The 14,076-nt window shown below is 52.1% G+C and overlaps 5 protein-coding genes and 2 non-coding genes across 9 annotated transcripts; 5 read left to right on the top strand and 2 right to left on the bottom strand.

The window, feature by feature from the left end:
* Positions 1 to 183: 183 nt before the first annotated feature.
* On the top strand, positions 184 to 4,040 carry NCU06073. 2 transcript variants are annotated; one of them, XM_011396927.1, is made up of 4 exons: positions 184 to 451; positions 663 to 3,163; positions 3,277 to 3,553; positions 3,621 to 4,040. In XM_011396927.1, exon 2 carries the CDS (start codon positions 677 to 679, stop codon positions 2,852 to 2,854), a length of 2,178 nt encoding a protein of 725 aa, XP_011395229.1. In that variant the 5' UTR covers positions 184 to 451; positions 663 to 676; the 3' UTR covers positions 2,855 to 3,163; positions 3,277 to 3,553; positions 3,621 to 4,040. The 2 variants fall into 2 exon arrangements, with proteins under 2 accessions (XP_011395229.1, XP_011395228.1); XM_011396926.1 differs by having other exon boundaries at positions 663 to 3,553; positions 3,621 to 3,987.
* A 577-nt stretch (positions 4,041 to 4,617) lies between these two features.
* NCU06072 (hypothetical protein) lies at positions 4,618 to 6,955 on the top strand (the record flags this gene model as incomplete). The annotated part of the gene is made up of 2 exons (XM_954742.3): positions 4,618 to 4,781; positions 4,852 to 6,955. 2 exons carry the CDS (start codon positions 4,618 to 4,620, stop codon positions 6,953 to 6,955), a joined length of 2,268 nt encoding a protein of 755 aa, XP_959835.3.
* A 219-nt stretch (positions 6,956 to 7,174) lies between these two features.
* NCU15319 lies at positions 7,175 to 7,247 on the top strand. Its single transcript has one exon. It is a non-coding gene; the product is annotated as a tRNA-Lys (tRNA).
* Positions 7,248 to 8,989: 1,742 nt separating this feature from the next.
* NCU06071 (2-dehydropantoate 2-reductase) lies at positions 8,990 to 10,366 on the top strand (the record flags this gene model as incomplete). The annotated part of the gene is made up of 2 exons (XM_954741.2): positions 8,990 to 9,197; positions 9,255 to 10,366. 2 exons carry the CDS (start codon positions 8,990 to 8,992, stop codon positions 10,133 to 10,135), a joined length of 1,089 nt encoding a protein of 362 aa, XP_959834.1. The 3' UTR covers positions 10,136 to 10,366.
* Positions 10,367 to 10,503: 137 nt separating this feature from the next.
* NCU06070 (hypothetical protein) lies at positions 10,504 to 11,098 on the bottom strand (the record flags this gene model as incomplete). The annotated part of the gene is made up of 1 exon (XM_954740.2): positions 10,504 to 11,098. Exon 1 carries the CDS (start codon positions 10,987 to 10,989, stop codon positions 10,504 to 10,506), a length of 486 nt encoding a protein of 161 aa, XP_959833.1. The 5' UTR covers positions 10,990 to 11,098.
* A 260-nt stretch (positions 11,099 to 11,358) lies between these two features.
* On the bottom strand, positions 11,359 to 11,446 carry NCU15318. The gene has a single exon. It is a non-coding gene; the product is annotated as a tRNA-Tyr (tRNA).
* A 166-nt stretch (positions 11,447 to 11,612) lies between these two features.
* Positions 11,613 to 13,200, top strand: NCU06069. 2 transcript variants are annotated; one of them, XM_011396924.1, is made up of 3 exons: positions 11,613 to 11,764; positions 11,886 to 12,240; positions 12,305 to 13,200. In XM_011396924.1, the coding sequence occupies exons 1-3, from the start codon at positions 11,660 to 11,662 to the stop codon at positions 12,400 to 12,402; spliced, it is 558 nt and encodes a 185-aa protein (XP_011395226.1). In that variant the 5' UTR covers positions 11,613 to 11,659; the 3' UTR covers positions 12,403 to 13,200. The 2 variants fall into 2 exon arrangements, with proteins under 2 accessions (XP_011395226.1, XP_011395227.1); XM_011396925.1 differs by lacking the exon at positions 11,613 to 11,764 and having other exon boundaries at positions 11,807 to 12,240.
* Positions 13,201 to 14,076: the final 876 nt, after the last annotated feature.

The following is a 14,076-nucleotide window of genomic DNA, read 5'->3' on the forward strand; positions in this document are numbered from 1 at the left end:
AGCTTCAGTTGGGATCCGCGCGGCCGGGGGGGAAGCTCAGAGAGGTGGATCCGCTGTTGAGCTCCCTTGGGGCCAATGGCGTCACTGTCAGCTTGGGCTGGTGGAGCCAATACATGGGTACTTTAGGTGGGGCACATGCCACCTGCTCCCGCTCCTCCTCCCGAACTGTACATAGTGTAGTGACCAACTTCCCTCGTGGTGCCTGATAACGGCAAGCACTTGACTGTCATCTGAGCCTCTCTTTCGTTACTCTTATCATAAGCATCATCAGATTAAAGAAGCATCCGATCATCCCGTCCCCGCCATCGGTCTTATTCTCTAGACTTTCACTCCTCTTTCTTTCATCTTACAAGCTCATACTTTGGTGTCCGTACTGGTTCGACCGCATTGCGCTCCGCTGTCTTCGAGTCGTACCGGCCTCGTTTGCTGTTTGTGGCTATATATGTTCTGTGTATGTCCAAGTTGTCCATTCTCGCTTGTTCATTAACTCCCTGGTACACTTCACTTGCTTCCCTCTCGATTTGTGCCCCACTGGTCCTCGTGTAAGAGTGACAATCTGGATTATAATGCCTTATCGGTACAGACATATCCATCCACTTTCTCTGTGTGCGCAATGCCTTTACCATGTATCAGTTGCTGATGATATATATGTGTGTCTGCAGCGGCCTTCTCGCGAATGAACACGACTTATTTAATGCCCTTTAACAACATCTCCCTTCCGCGACCATCTCGACCCCGCCACGAATACAACATGTGGTCTAACCAAGCAAGCCGCTCCGTTCGGAAGTCCAGCGATTACGACTTGGAAGACCTTTCTCCTCGCCCTGACGACCCCTTTTTGAACCATGATATACCGCAAAATCGCAATCAGCCAGCGTTTCGACGGCGAACTTCCCCACCCCCATCATCTTCAGCCTTCAGCGACAAAGCAAGCACGACTGGGTCGATATCTAAGGACAAGAAATCTCGTGTTTTGTTCGCCGGGCCGCCACCGCCCATATTCTCGACACAAATCTTGCAGCGAGAGGGTAAGGATCGTTACTCTACGCCAACGTCGCCGCTTGAATTCGGAGTGTCTTCCATCGCCCAGAATATCAACAGCGTCTTGTTCGAAAAGGGAGGTTCTACAGCGCGCAATCGGGATGAAGTCCGCTTCGAACAGGACACGTTCTGGCGCAACCTACAGCACCGCGAACGCTTGATTCAGAAGGAATTTCAAAACATACTCGACGCCCAAGCTACAGGGCTGATGGCGAACCTCAACCCAGATGCTGCCCCAACTCCATCATCAAGCTCGAACATCAGCGTTGCCGGAAGCACATCAACTACTCGTCGGTCACATGTTGTTTTTGAGCTACCCACCCGAACAACGGAAACCGGAGAGATCATTCCCGTTCGTCAACCGCGCCAGAAACCCCTGAATTTGCGCGGGGCCAGAGCCGCCTTAGCCAGGACCATGGCACTCGCTGCCGACCTCAAAATTGAGGAGGAAGCAAACCTAGACTCGGCGCTCTTTTTACGGAAGAAGGCACTGTCAGAGCTGCGCAAGCTTTCAACGCAGCGGGATGCAATTGTGGGGGAATTACGCACGTTGGAGGGCGATGACGAGGAACCGCTTGCCCGTGAGCTGCGCGAGCTTGATGAAGAGTACACCAATGTTCGCGCGGAAATAGCCGAGTTAGAGGAGCGGTTGGTGGGTTTGCGAAAGCGGAAACGCTGGCTTGATGGACGGAGGCTGGACGTCAGAAATCGTCGCGAGGCTGGCCTTAGTGGTTACAAAGGGGCCCTGAAGGAGGTGGATGACAAATTGGAGGACATGTTGATCAAACCCAGGGTGCTGCCTTTAGATATTGAGGCTGTGGTAGGGCCTGGTCAGAACGAGGGCAATCTAGAGGTGGAGCAGCAGGCCCTGGTAGGGTTGGAGTTCATGCGTCTACGACCGGAGCGACGGACCGCTGATATGGCGAAGGATTGGTGGGAGAGTGAGATTGCCCTTCTCGAGCGACGCAAAGAGGAAGTAAACAAGGAACGCTCAGCATTGGAGGAGGGTGCTGAGGTCTGGAGGGAGGTTGTCAGGTTGGTAACAGCCTATGAGGAAGATTTGCGCAAAGAGATTGCAAAGGCCAGCCGTGTTGAGCTTGGAGGCTTCAGCAGTGATGGCGGCAAGGGCAAGGGCAAAGGAAAGGCCATTGCCGATGATCAAGCAGCAAGCCCACTCGTGTTCTATACATCACAGCTCGACAAAATCATGAAAGTCATGGGTGCGCTAGACGAAAAATTCAACCTTGCAGAGGAGCACGGTTGGAGGTTGCTGTTATGTGCTATAGGTGCCGAGTTAGAGGCGTTCAAGCAGGCCAAAGAGATGATCCAAGACATGCTGATGGAGCAGGGGTATGAGATTGAAGATGAGAAGGAATACCAAGGGAGCAATGGCAGTACTCCGCGATTGGGAAGGTCGACGGCGACGGTCCTGCAAGACTCTACTGGAGCTTGGTCCACCAGCCAGCGACCAACCACCGCCACCGATCATAGTGTCGATGAGGGTGACCATGGAAGCGACGATAACGCTCATACTTATGGCCGCAATCACTTGGATCTGGTGGATCTCGAGGATAACCCGCATGAAGAGCAGCGCACGGATCATGACGAGAGTGACGACAATGAAGTCCCTCCAGACTTGCTCGTCTCTAATGTCGATGACGACGATCGAGATGAACCTAGAGGGGGAGGAGGAGGAGGAGTGGGTCTCCAACGGGTTCCGCGACAAGGCCTGGAATCCAGCAAGACGACGGACAGTGAGAATGATGTACCACCAGAGTTTTTGGCGCACCATGGCGTTGACGACGTGGAATAGTTGGCCCAACGGTTCGCAGGGCTTTCGGTTTTAATGAGGTCGTACACAAAGCCGTTTCGAGTGGCACGATGCAGTCCTTCCTTCCAGAGGTCTTGATCAAGCGTGGATGTTGGTTCTCTTGGGTTGAGCGGTCGTGCATGGCTCATCAGACATTTATCCGATACCCATATTCACTTGGATTAGTCGGTACCGTCATGTCCTACTCAAAGCTTGAGCCCGCTACTATTGTCTGGTCTGGCCTGCGAAAGTTGTCTCTTGCCTGCCCTCGAGCCCCGCGGTGAGCTACTAGCGGTTGCCAGCTCCTAGGTAGTAAGTCGAGGTTGCTTCGTTGTGTATGGTCGCCTTCCGCCACTAGGCAGATCTTTCCATTCCGGTCCTGTATGTCCCAGGCTGAGATTCGCAGCTGACATTACCTTGTCAAGCGACCTCATTTCGATATCCTGGAGTTCTGCCTCCTCGGGCCTCCGCATGGGCCTCCGCATTCACTCCAAGCACCCAGTGCGGGGCCGCTTTCATATCTGGATCTTCCCACAGGACAAAAAGCTCATGCGAGACGCCTCACTATCAAGCATCCGCTGGCTTCAGTCAGACTTGCAGCCTCCTAACGGAGATACAGTTTGGAAATCTTGTGACACAAAGATGGGTTATGGTCAATGTGGATCGATCTACCTTGGCAATCTCCGTTCCATTACCTGCATGGTAAGCAACGCAACTTTATCCAGACTACCACAATTATTCAAAACATCTTTCTGACAGTTACAACAAGCGAGTACAACGCATGGCCGTATGAGTGGATGAACACAATGCGACATAAATGGACATGATTCCAAACCAAATTTAAACCTGCTAACATACAGTGATGGGGGTTACGCCGGTGTCGGTCCAACAAGAGACATAGCAAAGGCTATTAGCCACACACACCGATTGAAATCCACGGCGGCAAACTTGGACTGGCTAGGGGTCAACTAACAGTGCGGTCCTTCTGCATGACAAAGTAATGGCAGCTGCACAATACTTTTTAAGAAAAAGGTCTCGTTGATGAAGGCGCGGGCTGATGCGAGGGACTTCTGATACGGAGCTGGTCCAACGTGTAACCCGGCTTTGTTTGGACCAATGCCGTGCCCTTTTGCCGTGGTTAGAGACTTCCCCTTTGGTGATCTCCCCGCCCAACTTAGCAAATAGTATCTCACTGACCGTTGACGATGGTTATCAATCGTGATCTGTCGAGCCGCCTCTCGGATTGTGTGGCAGATATGCGCCGTGGTGCCCATTCAACAACAACGACCTTTGCTCCAGTTCCCCAGACTTTGTGTCCGGTACCACGTGTCATGGACATAAAGGGCCTCCGTTTTTCCTTGCTTCAAAAGTGCCACACATTGAATTAGTCATCCTGGAACATCAGGTAGTGTCCTCATGGCGAGTCCCGATCGGCACCACTGGGTTTCCCATATCGATTGTGCAGGCAGGCTTGGGAAGCTGGATCCAAGTATTGTGTTTATCCTCTTAACACCGATAATATATGCTCGAAACAAGCAGATCAAAAACTCACTTTCATCTAGCCAGCATCGAGACGACAGCTCCTGGGTTCAGTCAAGGGTAATACAAATCAAACATCGACTAGACTGGACCTTCTACTGCTGGCGCATTTCGGGGCAATGCATCCAAGCTGCTGCGAATGAGTGTCTAATTAGTGTATCTTCGAGACGAAGGATTTGACTCCCGCGTTCGTCGAGGAAACAGGAAAAGAATATGTCGCGGACACCATGGAAGGCGTGAGACACGATCAACAACAGCAACCCCCAGGGTGGGCAGGTGGTGACGAGTGGGAGGAGCATCGAGGGAGAATTCAGGAGCTTTACCAGAGCCAAAATCTGTCGTTGAAGGAAGTGATGAGGATCATGGAAGAGCATTGTGGATTCAGGGCGACGTAAGAGAACATATCAGCTCCCGCGCTCGCTCGAAGTATGTTGGATCCTGTGGACTGACCCATCCCACAGACAACGGATGTATAAAACTCGGATCAAGGCCTGGGGACTGGACAAGAACTTCAAGGAGTCGGAAGTGGTAGAGCTCTTCCGGTTGAGACGGGAGAGGGAGAAGCTCGGGAAACCAACCACTTATAGAATACGAGGTCGCGAGATCGACTGGGACCGCGTCAATAACTACGTTAAACGGAAAGGGCTGGACATCGCCCGGCTGCTCGAGGCCGACCGGCCCCGCAGCCCGGCAGTAGCGCGTGAAATAACTTGCCGAACTCCCTCTCCTATTTCAGGACACCATCGACATTACCAACATGAACCATTGGCTAGCACTCCGTCCCTCTCTTCATCAGCCGGATCGGATCACTACACCCACAATGTGCCGCCATTCACAAAACCAATGACCGCGTCATCCGCCCCCATCATGGCCGGGATGGATGCCCGAACTACTAACTCGACACCGTATCCCGCATATACACAGTCTTATTCTCCCACACAAGCCCTTCGATCGCCAGCCACCTTCGGTCACTCCGAAACTCTACCTCCTGTTGGACACTCCGTAGCCATCCATTCCTTCCAAAGGTTTTTGACTCGCATCTACAAGACCCTCCTCTACGAAGATAACGACAAGACCTGGGGCACAACACAATACTGGCTAGGGTACTCGCACGCGTTAGAGTGGCTGATGACGATCCGCTACAAAACCGCCTTTTACCGTGACATCTTGGTGCAGCTATCCTCCGATTCCGGTGGTGGCGCCAACGTCAGCATAGCCGCCCGGGATATTGTCCGTCGTTTCCGCACCATCAACAGATCGTTCGCTATGCTCGAGCCCATGGTCCAGAGCGTGATCGGGGCCAAATTCTACTACATTATCAACTTCGTCTACGCTTTTGGGTTGTGTGCGGACGTGGCTCAACTGCCAGTAGCGTATCCGCTGGTCTCGATTGCTAGGGTACTGCTTGACGAAACACATAATGCTTGCTCGGCACCACATCCTCTGCCGGTATTGCCCGGTGGACTTGCTGATGGTGGCCGGCCCGGAGAAATGATGGGAATAGCTTACCAACGCAGTAGCTGCAGTGGTGTCGCCAATGGTGGTGGTCGAGCCGCCGCCGCCGCCGCTGAACAGGAGGGTTTCATGTCAGCTGCCGGGTATGATGCCGACTATTACCTGTCTCTGTCACACCCACCATACCTGAACGTGAACAGCAGCAGCAATAGTCAGCCGATCGACCACCATCACCATTCAGACACATCTGCATCCGCATCGAGGCGGCTCATGTTCGACAGCAGCAGCCACGACTTCAAAGACTCCGCCGAGCGGTTTCTGAACACGGTACTTGAGCAGACAGTTAAAGACTTGGGTGTGTCGCCGGTATCCCTAGAGTCGTTTTTGCTTCTCAGGGATACGATGGACGGTCGACCCATCCTGGGTCCTCATATCCCGTTTCCTGCATCATCGTCGCCCTCGGCACCGTTATCAGTGGCCGCCAACGCGAACGTCCGAAGACCGGCTGTCGAAGTTCCAGAACAAAGAGTCTTCAACCCCAACCCAAACCCCTCGGCTTGCCCATCAACAAACAACCACCACCCACCACCACCAGCACCACCATTGCAAGATCAAGAAGAACACCGACAGAAACAAGATCTTGCCAAAAAGCTCCTCCAAGAAGCCACATCCCACCTGAAATCCGCCATATGGCTGCTCTCCCACGGCAAAGACGCACAAGCCGAGTCATACCTTTCATCAGTTATCACTACAACCGAGAATTTGTTGTCTGCTAGTAGTAGCACTAGTACCTCTTCACTAGAGTCTCAAACTCAAAGCACCAGCGGCAGCGGCAGCAGCGAAATTCCATTTCCCAGCGTTTCCCTCAAGATGTTACTTAGGAATGACTCGTCGTCGTCGTCGTCATCGATGGTGACCAAGACTGCCAAAGTGATTGGTAGGTGTGCACATTATCACCTTGCCAGGTTATATGGGAGGCGCATACGAGCGGGAGGATGGGAGGGAACTGGAATGAGGGAGAAGGAAAGAGAGCATCTGATAAAAAGCACGGAGGGAACGGCGCTGTTTGATGAGTATGTGCAGTGGGAGGAGGTAGAGTTTTTGTTTTAATTTGGAGGACTCAGACCCCAGGGCTCACTATTTGGTTATCTTCTTTGTTCTATGGCTGGTTGCCATCCACGCGGGGAGTGAGAGTGGTGGACGGACGGGGTGGCATTGGGACTTGCGATGGCAGAATCAAGAGCGTAGATGCTGCAAAGAAGTAGATTGACTATATGTGTCTACGCTTTGACAAAATTTGTCAACCAATCATGGCAGCTCTTTCCAGCTGCCCGGCTAGCTCAATCGGTAGAGCGTGAGACTCTTAATCTCAAGGTTGTGGGTTCGACCCCCACGTCGGGCTCAATTCCCGGCGTTTATGGCGCCTTCCTTTTTTTGTTATTTGTTGTCGCCTGAGCTGTGCACAAACTGTGTTTTTACCCTCTCCATTCTCTTTTTCATTCTTTGCTTCCATCTTTCTGTTTTCCTTTTCGGGTTAAGGCAGTGGGTTTGGAACGGTCGAAGCGAACCCTTTTTTTTTTCTCTCAAAAATTTGGGGTAGGCGCGATTTGAATGTTATCTTGAGCGTAGAAATAACTCCTTCCGAAAATGCAAATACAGAAAGGCAGTGAAGAAAATGAGAGCCTTGGGAACAGCGATGTAGAGGGTAGCTTCCATGATCGAATCAGTATCTCACCCGTATCCGTCATCCCTCAATCCCCACCCTTCGTTCAATGGAAGACATCACCTCCACCGAGCTTCCTAGATCGCTATCACATATTTCCTTCTCACCATTCACCATGGCTTCCACTTGTCCCCCACTGTTCCTCTGCCCTCTCTCCAGTGCCTCCTTCGTCAACCCCAACGTCTTCAACAAACTCTGCAAATCCCCCCCCCCCCCCCCCCCCCTTCTCCTTTTCTTTCCGTCTCTTCTTTCGCCAATCTCCCCAAGCTCACACCGGCCTCCATCTTCTCAAAAATATTCAAGGAAGGGTCAAAGAGCCCGTTGCTGCAAATCACAAATTGCTTTACATCGTCATGAGAACGCCATCTCGCCCGGCTCCTTGGTTGATTGAGGAAATGACGGAACTGTACGTAAAACAGCCGATAAAGAAGCGACAACATGTTAAGGGTGAGAGTCAAACTGTCTTATCAATTTCTTTGGTCATACAAAGAGCACGTCGTCCATCACATGATTCACATCGTACCTTGAGTTCAGGACTCTATAATACTCCAGAGGTGATCATCCCAACATGAATCATATCTGTCGAGACAAGCCTGAAGTTTAGGGATCGATCGATGGTGGTACTAGATTCTGAAGATAATTTGCGCTTGTTCGTCATATCTTGACCGATGTGTCCTTTGTTACGCCCTGCAGACACTTTCCCTTTGGTACTTACCGATAGGGGGACAAGCGCAAAGAATCTTTCTTCTGGACAGAGCAAGGAAAGATGTATCACTCTACAGTAATAATCCAAAGCCAAAAACCGATGTTGACATCTGGCTGTGTAGCATTGTCAGGGTCTACCCATTCTTATCGCCAACGCCCATCGATTTCTGCAAACGCCCGTTTTTTGAGCCTCATTTTTTTTGTGTTCGGAGACTCCGACCACATCTATTGACCCCCACATGACCAGTATCATCCCGCCGCGCGCCTGAAAGCAATGAGTGAGCCATTTCGGTTCCAACGACAAACAGTGAGCGGTTGGGCTGACCGGATGAGCCTGCTATGACATGGGCTATCTAGCTTGGTAGGACTGCTGTCTTACCAGGACACTTGCGAAACACTCTTTCCCGGTGAACTGCTGTCATCAAGCGATATCGCAGAGGCTGTGACCAAACATCAGATCAAAACCCCCTCCAACTGTTGGAGCATCGATGTGGAGAGGTAAGTCGTGACCTGACACCGGTCGATCGCTGGCCCTTGAGCACGAACCTTTGGCACATCATTTTGAATTCCTCCTTGAAAGTATTTTAAGACGACTAAACTTGATTTCTTCGCAAAATCAGGTATCCTTCTCTCTGACGCTCAACATCCAAAAACGAGAAAGAAACGCAAACCCATACAGCCCAAGTCAAGCACGGAAAGAGCACACACACCACAATATGGGCTCCGTTGACGCGAACAAGAAGCTGCAAGTGCTCCTCGTGGGCTCGGGAGGCATTGGTACCATGGTTGCCTACGCCCTCGAGAAAGGAGGCAAAGCCGAGGTAGCCGCGGTTCTTCGGTCCAACTTTGAGGCTGTCTTCGAGAATGGCTTTACCATTCATTCGGTCGACCACGGTGAAGTCAGGGACTGGCGTCCAACTTCAAGTCAGTCCTTCCACGCATTAAACTCTCTTCCAGCACCGTAAGCTCACATTCGTGCAGTTCTTGATAGTATCCCCTCTGTCAATGAGGAGTCATGGAGAGCCCCTTACGACTACGTCATCGTAGCCACCAAGAACATACCCGACATCCCGCCTCAAATCACTGATATCATCGCACCTGCCATTACGCCCGGCCACACTGCCATCGTCCTCATCCAAAACGGTCTCAACATCGAGCGTCCCTTTTTCTCCGCCTTCCCCGCCAACCCCATCCTTTCCGGCATCACCTTTAGCGGCGCCATCGAGTCACCCCCAGGCACCATCAACCACCACAACCACGAACGCACCTTCATCGGCGTCTTCGACAACCCTATCGCAACCTCATACAGCCAAAAATCCAGGGCCATTGCCGCCGCCCGCCGCCTCGTCGACGCCTACACCGCCTGCGGCCCCGAGGTTGACTGCACCTACGAGCCGGACGTGGCTTACTCCCGCTGGCGTAAGCTGCTGTACAACGCCTCGTACAATGGCGTGGCCGCAATCTTGGGCATGGACACGTCGCGCATGCGCTTCACCGAGCACATCATCGACGACTTGATTCGGCCGTTGATGCAGGAGATTCGAGCGACGGCGAAAGCGGCGGCCGGCGTGGAGCTCGAGGAGAAGCTGATCGAGACCATGATCACGGCGGACGGGTATGATAAGTTCTTTAAACCGAGCATGCTGCAAGATGTGGAGAAGGGTAGGTTTATCGAGTTTGAGAACCTCGTGGGCGAACCGCTCAGGGAGGCAGAGAGGGTTGGGGTGGAGACGCCGACGCTTAAGGTTGTCTATGGATTGTTGAAGGGTCTGCAATTTAAGGCAAGAGAAAGATACTTGGAGGATATGGTGGTGCCGCGGAGTGGTGAGGGATTGAGGTATGGAGGTTTTGAGAAGTCTTAGAAGTCAGGGCATGAAATCCTGGGCTTCGGAAACGCATTCGGAACTGGTGACTGGGTGTCTGAGGGAAGGAAGATGACGGGTCATATTGACATGAAATGAAAATTCAGAGAAGGAAATACGAGGAGACACGCAGACATAGGACATTCAGAGAGGAAAAAAGCTGAGAGCATAATCCTTACATCCGCAACTCAAAAGGGAACCGAAACGAAGTTCATGAAATCGATATATTATCAAACGTCATCACCAAAGACGTACGGACTGCTAACCGCTACTGGGCGTTCTAAACAAGGAAAAATGTTAACTCACTAATGACATGAACAGACCTTATAACGCCTGGTATGAGCGCTCTCAGCCCCCGTCCACGACATCTACTCCAGGCTCTCCCACTGCATAAGCTGATTCATAAAATACGCCTCGTCGTAAGGTGCACAGAACCGCAAATCCACCTCGTGACTGTTCAGAGGGTAGACAAGACTTATGTAGACACCGTTGGGCCCGACAACGGAGAAGACTTTGAGACAGAAGCCCTGGCGCTCTGCTTCTTTCTCGCCAAGCCGACGCCTCGCTTCCGCTCCCTTTTCAAACTCGTCCATGGCGGTGCTGAATTGATGCGAGCGGGCAACGGTTACGCGGCGCCACTTGTCGTCTTCCAAGTCACGGCAGAGATAGGAGACCGAATTGCTGTTGTGGGTGATCATGTGTAGGACTCTATAACGGTCATCAAGAACGTCGCCTATATTGACAACCTTGCGGTGAGACGCACCTTGACGAGGGAATCTACTGTTTTCGATTTGGGGTTGCGTTGCGGCGCTATGGGCCGCCGCTCTGTGGCCGTTACTGACTGAGTAGGGCATCTTGTTAGTGTAGAAGAATCGGACAATGGATAACGGGCTCGCGTTTGATGGTATTGAGGCGGCCGGGTGTGCGAGATGATAGCGTTTAACAACGAACAAGGCGGGAAGTCAAATTGAGAGACACGAGATCGAGCTTTATAGATTCCATGTCAGCAGGACAGGAGAGTCGAGATGAACAATGGCTCGCCAACAAGAGTCGTCTTCTTTGTGTGTGTTGTTCACAAAGTCGCCCATTGTTCAAGAGAGTGCTTCAGAATACGGGATTCAAAGGGGCAATGCTAAGTTGGTGAAAAAAGAAAAAAAGAGGACAAAGGAGGAAGCAGGATGAACAAGGGAAGGAGAAAGAAGAAGAAGGCACAAAAAGATATTTCCCCTCGACCGGAATCGAGCCGGTGACCTTTCGGTATACAATCATTCAATTACAGCCGAACGTGATATCCAACTACACCACAAGGGGATATGATTTAGGAAAATGGGAATTTGACACTAAATCCCTCAAAGCAGGGCAGTGCTGGGTTCTATCTCAGCGCTGGACTATGCTGCCAGGGTTAGGGCCACACTCGGACTGAATTGCACCGACATACGCACGCTAGTAAAATCAAGGGGCGACCTGACCGTGCGCCAAGGGAACAAACAAACAGGTCTGATGGACATCCACTTTTGATGGATCATGGGACTGCAAGGCCCTGACTCGACTTTCTCCATCACGAATCCGGGGCAGACACAAGGGTTCCTTGAACTACCCCAGACTTTTACCAAGTCCTCGTTCCTGAGGGTGCGTATCAATTGTCTCGTTCAGCTAGGTGCTTCTGCGGTTCATCGCTTCATAAGCCATGCAGCAACGGTTTGGTCTTCTTGATTGGCTGACTGTTTCTCGTTTCGCTTGCCTCCTCTAGGGAAATAAAACGAAGAAAAGCGATTGCTACTTAGCTATCGAGACCCGACAAGACACCATGTTCCTTTCGACGAAAATGAACGCCTTCACGCCCTCTTCGCTGGCCCAGCGCAGCCGCCTTCTGCTACGGAATGCCCATGCCTCACCCGCGCTCGGAACCCCAAGAATCTCTAGACAGAGCTACACTACGGGCCAAAAGCCAGCTGGGAAATCCGGAAACTTCAAGGCCACAGGCGAGCAACCTAAGCGGGTTGACCCGAACAGTCCCGAGTACAAGGCCTACCAGAGAACTTGGACAACCGTCATGATCGGGACACCCATCATCCTTGTCTGCTCATATGAGCTCTGGCAAAGGCGTAAGTGCGAAATGCCCGAGTTTGACCCCCTCAAGCCACCAACTAACTGCTCTTGCGTCACCAGTTATTGAGGGCAAGAAGCCTCTTTCTTTAGAACCCAAAGATACGACAGCCCTCACAGAATTGACACCACACTCGGAGAACCCAAGCACAAGAGCATAAGGTATCTGAGTTCTTGTTTGCTTTGACCGTCATCAATACATAATATTTTGGTCATAGTCGCGTTGGCCTTCCTTAACATCGTGTGGCGTTCAACCAAGCCCATGCAGGACTCAATGGCCCTGCTGGCGCCGCGGTGCTAGATACCCGTGCCGTTTCGTTGGTTTACTCCAGATAAAAATCATTCTACAACTGTTCAGTGCAGCCTTCGATACTTGCCCTCCCCCCCAAAAACCGTCTTCGCATCCATCCATGGATGGCTACTGCGGACGCACAGCCGGAAACGAGAAAGACAGGGGAGAGCGTCGACCTTTTTATGCAGGTTCGCAGGATAGCTTGTTGCCGTCAAGAAACTGGCGCCTCCTCTTCCCCCAATTTCGCGCCCTAGCTCCCCGCAAACCCACGCTCGAAGCCGGCATGCCGGGTATCATACATAGCGGGCCTCGGATGAAAGCGGCGGGTGGGGTAGCTTCGTTCTTGGGCAAACAAGTGCTTGGGTGCTTTGCCGAGCGGCGCCTCCGAGAGAATGGAGAGTGCTGCACGAGGACGTAGTTGCAGGTACGGCACATGACGATCCTTGCGGCTCCCCTAGACTATCGTCGACTATCCAAGCGAACAAAGAAAAGGCTTTGGGGGTTCGTACCGTCTCATCCGCCTCTCAAGAAATTGGTCACACTCAGCAGGTGTCTAGACTGCTCCGTAATCAGTCATAACTATGGCGTACCTGTATCACATTAATAATGGCTTTGACGAATGGCGACAGTCCAATTGCCTCTCAGCTCTGGCCATCGGCGTTAACTACTTATTACGGCTGCATTTGCAGTCTGGCTCCGCTCGGCTTCGACTGCTCAAGTTAGAGAGAGTCCCTGAGCAACTCCGCCTTCGCAGAGGGTAGTGTAAGAAAGTCATTCTCCATGGGTCTTCTGGCCTTGGCTTGACCCATGTCTTCCTTTAGTGCCAGCCCGTATCGTGGGGTAAACGGAGGCCAGGATCGGGTTGGGGACGTCAGCACTTCTCGACGGCTTCTAGTTGGCTCAGCCAGCGTGTGGAAGGATCCTGGCTGACGTTACATTTGTCACACCAACCTATCCCCGGCCTCTCCAAACGTGTCCAGCTTTAGCGTGCCATTGTTGGTCGGGTTTAACGGTTGCGTACAATGTGCTCCACCGGGTTAACTGATGGTCCTCGGCACATTCAGCGAGCCGCATACTGTACATCTTCATCCAGCAAAATATGTGAAGCTGATAGGTGCTGTCTTTTCGAAAATAAACCCGAATCCCGACGGACTCTCAGTGTCCAATGACGTCCCGCGTTGACAGCCCCCAATTCGACACTGAAAGTCACCATGTCGTATCCATAAGAGTTTGAGAACTCGCAGTGCAAAATTGGAGATAAGGGGGGGAAACTGGGAGCCAACAAGATTGCCATCCCAACCACACTAAAAGAGAAGAGAAATAGAGAGATTCACAGTGGACCTCTCCGCTCTCCCCAGATTCTCCCCCGCGTTCCGACGCGCAAAAAGGGCGGGGTCTTTGCGGTGCCTATTGGAAGCGCTAGTGCCTAAGGGGCAATCCAACGACTTCGAGAACTCCATCAACTATCCAGGTGGGTCTCTTTCGGGGGAAGTTCGATCGCGGACCGAGTGGATAAGGGGGGGAATTTCTTGCCCACACCCAG

This window comes from Neurospora crassa, linkage group VII, assembly GCF_000182925.2.
Source record: "Neurospora crassa OR74A linkage group VII, whole genome shotgun sequence".
NCBI lineage: Eukaryota > Fungi > Ascomycota > Sordariomycetes > Sordariales > Sordariaceae > Neurospora > Neurospora crassa.